Source organism: Sphaeroforma arctica (assembly GCF_001186125.1).
Source record: "Sphaeroforma arctica JP610 unplaced genomic scaffold supercont1.419, whole genome shotgun sequence".
Taxonomy (NCBI): Eukaryota; class Ichthyosporea; order Ichthyophonida; genus Sphaeroforma; species Sphaeroforma arctica.
Window position 1 is genome coordinate 65,180 of NW_014040139.1, and position 4,715 is coordinate 69,894.

At 45.0% G+C, this 4,715-nt stretch overlaps 2 protein-coding genes across 2 annotated transcripts in view; both read right to left on the reverse strand.

Moving 5' to 3' along the window:
- SARC_06075 (hypothetical protein) overlaps positions 1 to 1,039 on the reverse strand; it is a 3,447-nt gene extending 2,408 nt beyond the window's left edge. Inside the window, exon 1 of the mRNA XM_014300046.1 lies at positions 728 to 1,039. Within this exon, the coding sequence (XP_014155521.1) occupies positions 728 to 922 (195 nt within the window). The 5' untranslated portion in view covers positions 923 to 1,039. The remainder of the gene's footprint in view (positions 1 to 727) is intronic.
- Positions 1,040 to 1,067: 28 nt separating this feature from the next.
- Positions 1,068 to 4,643, reverse strand: SARC_06076 (hypothetical protein; the record flags this gene model as incomplete). The annotated part of the gene is made up of 4 exons (XM_014300047.1): positions 1,068 to 1,671; positions 2,023 to 2,240; positions 2,754 to 3,297; positions 4,287 to 4,643. Coding segments are annotated over 4 exons (1,347 nt in total), but the record flags the coding sequence as incomplete, so codon positions are not given.
- Between the last annotated feature and the right edge of the window lie 72 nt (positions 4,644 to 4,715).

Genomic DNA, 4,715 nt, shown 5'->3' on the forward strand with positions numbered 1-4,715 from the left:
TATATATCTATAAAATTTTGTTTTGTCTGTGAATGTACATATGTGTGTTTGTGCTTGTACACGTGTTTGTGTGCAATTCTTGGGTGTGTACATGTGTCTGGTAAAGTGTTTGTGTGTGTTTACGCACCTTTGCTTGTGTTTTTGTGTATACGAGTATATATGATAGTTGTGTGTGCACACGTGTGTCTGTCTGTCTGTGTTTGTGTGCGTGTCCACCTTTGTTTGTTGATGTGTGTTAGTTGTATGGATATTACTTTGTACATTACTTGTGTAGAATAAATGCATATGCACCTTCACAGATAAAAGTATACACTGAAATATATTCACACATCTATATCATACTTGAACCGTTCAAATAGGCAATCGATCAAATCAGGGGAAAAAAGAACTTTTGTCTTCTCCGGGACTGACCTCTAACATTTATAAGCGTGAATTCATGTTGTGGGGCAGCACTGCACTCACTTCCTGATTTCTTGTAAGTTTAACTATTTGTGTACTATGGTTTCTTGCGCTTTTAAACCGATGCAAGCCTTGAGCATGTCCGGCTCTTCAAAATATCGTTACAACAATCGGAACGTGGAATGCAACCAACTCCTAATCACTGTGTCAACACACAGCGAATACGTTGATGCAAACAAGTCCATACAAACACATAGAAAATATAGATAAAATAAGTAGACGAATCACAGAGCTACTGGAAAGCAGAGAGCCATCATCATCTTCAAACCTTTAATGTTTCTGGCTGTGTCACTTGCACTATCCGCACGTCTTCACACAAGTGCAGCACATCGCCCAGTCTGTCCTTGTTTCGAACCAGAGCTCTAACTCGCAAGCCACTCGCACTGGCTGATCTTACCACCTCTTTGCCGGCATTACCTGTGGCCCCGGCAATCGCCACCCATTCACTACTATTATCCAGCATATTAACCTGTTATATGCTTTAAAATCCACCTGCACACCGTCCTGTGACTCCTGGTCCCTGGAGTCTGATTTTTTTTAATGCTATTTTATGCTTTGTAGTTATGCGTATCAGATTCAGCACAGATATAAAAGACTCCATAAATGGGGGCAGATCTGCGGCGTTTTTTAATACTTTTTTTATAGAAAATAGCATATGCGTTGGTTCCACCTGCACACTCGGTGGTTCGCCATTCGGACAGGGATTTACAGCAAATATTTCCTACTCATCATCCTATATTGACAAAACCAGGACCCTCAGTAAGTCTGGTCCCAGGCTTGATGATTTCCGCAAGTCGGCTCCTCTGAGAAAACCAGAGGATCACAATCAAGCTCACACGCCGGGCCTCAAATCACAGTCTGTACGACGCTCACTAAGAATCTATATATAAGTATAGTTAACATCTCTCTGATCAATTATCGGTGTAACTTTCAAATATATAAGCCCATGTATGAGGGGGCTTTAATTACTTGATTAACTACTCGTCATCGTTCTATCCACTCTGCTGTGTATCCCACCCGGTATTCTTTGCGCATCTGCTCGAACTCGTCCGGCATGATGCCTCGATTCCAGCCACTGACTACAAATCTCACATTCCTGGAGTGCTCTAGATCTCGAATTTCTTGCCAGATCTTGTTGGATGGATGGACCCAGGGATTCACGCTGTTCCAGGGGTTGCCATGTATGGTACATATTATACTCAGCAGTGGGCACTGTAGAGATGTAATTTGGTGTGCTGTATGCTTTAGTACTGGTTCGGATGTCAAAACGCTTTACATATACAATCTAGAATACCTTCTGTTTGAAACTTTCTCTCGTAATCAACTTTTTCGCACTCTAACGCGCTCACCCCGTTGCAAATGAATAGTCTTCATTGAACTTCAATATGCCTCACCATTTTTTTGCATCGGCTGCGAATGATGGAGCTCGCACTGGTATAATTGATAAGACCTTTCCGCTGGTGTTATTCTGCTATCACGCACGACCTACATATATACAACTTAGAGACACCGGCAAAACATGGAGTGTATTAGCATAGGTACACACAATGACACGATCCTTACCGACGCAATGGTCTCCACAAGCGCACGCTTACTGTAGAAAGAGTACACGTGCAGCAGTGTCAGTGCCGGTAATCTCAGCCTTCCCACCGAATTCGAACATGTCAACGACTCTAAGTGTGGCAGTGAGTAGTTCTTTGGCATTGCGGCCTCCAGGGTTATACTGGTGAGTGCGATTGAGTGGAATCCTGCTTCAAGCTGGGTATCTATACTGGGACAAACTGCAGAAGAAGTAAAGTTTCAGATCAACTATCACCAGTAAGTTCTATAAAGGTATCAGAAGTTTATAATTTGGTAAACCATATAGTACAGCATGGTGAAATGATTGGACACCAACAATTACCAGAAAGTGGAAAATGCGTTCAACTAAATAAACCGAAAAGGTGTTTCATATATTCGGAAAATAGGTGTTTAATATATCTACGATAGAACAAAATTATTATGATTGTAGTCGACAGTACTGTCTCGCTATCGCCGATAATAAGTGAATAGAAACTTACAGCTAACTGCATCTGTATCCCTTTGCAAAGAATGTATAGATGCAAAATACCGCCAAACACCGACATTGATTGGATTCCTTGTCCATACAAGCAAGTTATGACACCCCAAACTGCAATATACAGTATACAACATAGTGTATTGTCCACAGATACAACTTCAAAACCACAAGCCCCTACACACCCGCGCACATGCATAAGCATATAAACCAGACCTGTGCAAAGATTGACACCTACCTAGTCGGCATATATTCGGAAAACATTCCAACATCCTACTTTTCAACAGAATTCCCCGGTACGTTAGTGTCTGAATGCTTGGGTGAAGATACGAATGAATATTCCTGTCCACTCTGTTTGTATCTGCGCTAACTTCGCCAGCTGTAGCACTACCCGTGCTTGCTGTGTCGAGCATTCCATTCCTTTGAGAGCCTCTCTGTATTCCATTTCTTTCATCGGTATCCCGAGACCGCGGCCATACAGCACGACTAGAGCTCGAGTCCCCTTGCCCTTGCAATGACTGTACATTGTCGGCCAACGTATGCAAACTTGATGTCAGCCGACTCTCATCATCTTCCGTGTCATCATGTGTAGTACCCCTCTCGCGTGGATGAAGTATCCAATCCACATCCAGATCAGTAAGCGCCATGCAGTGGTCGAGTGCACCCTTGCAAGCAACGCCCTCCACAGCCAACGTGTGCAGATGCGCTGAGTGTAGCTCGAAAGTAACTGTGGAGCCTTTCACAATCAGTTCGCTCAGGTTCGGGCAGTTCTTCAGCAGATTCTGTTGATATTGTTTAAGTTTGCGAAGGATTAGAGAAGTATTGGGACCTGGGACCTTGAAGCATGGCATGGTATGTATGGCTACGATTCCATGGCTATAGTATCAATGTCCGTACAGTAAGGAATCTTGAAACCAATAAGATTCATACATCACAATATTCATGCACACAACACTCGCATCACATCCACAATGCATCCACACATAGTATACTACCGAATATTCCATACTGCTGTAACTTTGATCCTACCTATACTACAACTTTGGTGGTGGGACGATTTGTACCGAACTGATATATTCATGACAGATAGTTCGACCTTAGCATGTTCTATCAGCCCCCTGACCGCAATCCATCCCGACGCAGAGCAGTGCGAAACACGCATGGGGACAGGTACATAGAGCCACACACGAACACCCACCACATGTCACTGACCCGAACTACAAAGAATACACACACGAGGAGACACAGAGGAGAAAAGAGCCCGACAAGTCATGGCTCACAACGGTATCGGTCTACGGGGCAGCTTGCAGTGTGGCTGGATGTCTACAACTGCAGTGCAAGCCCCACATCCTGCAATCCACCAGGCACAACAGGGCCGCCTTCTCTCGCATAAGAGCCTTGTTCACGCGCATAGCGTAACAAGACATACACAGAGAGGCACATAAGAATTCGCCCCTCGTCGCATATCGGTATCGACCAGCAGGACGAAGCTTTCAAAGTGTAAAGGCTGTGTGACTGGATGACAACAACGACAGAGCAACCTCCATACCCTGAAGTTCATTGGACACACCAAGGTCGCCTTAGCCTACACAGAAACCTCGTTCACGCGCATAGAGTGGGGTGCCAATAACTACAGAGCAAGCTCCACATCCTGAAGTCGCCCAGGCACGACAAGACCGCCTTCTTCTACAAAAAAAAACTTCATTTACATACATATAGTAGGAGACACATAGAGAGAGAGCCCCGCAAGAACACGCAGTCCGCCACATACCGGTATCGAACTACAGCATGCAGCTTCCAGGATGCGAAGGCTATGTGACTGGATGTCTATACAGAGCTCACCCCACATTCTGAGCTCCGCCAGGCACGACAGGTCTACTCCAGCCAACACCGAAGACTCCGTCACACTCAGAGACCTCAGGTTAGGCCAGTATTGCAGCATGTTAGTGTACACCTCAGCTTGGCACAACCAGCTGTGGGCGATATGTGATGTGTCCATGTGAGTAATCAGCGGACACGCACGTGCAAGGTGGGCCAGACTCTCTGAAGTGACGAGGTGTTGTGCACTGAAAACCCATTGCAGCAGATTGGGAAACTTTTCGGCATAGGTCACTGCATCCTCGAATGCCTGCAGCAAGCAGGAATTGGTGAATGTTGGAGTGTGGGGATGTGTGAGTGTATTGTGACAATCAAACACGCT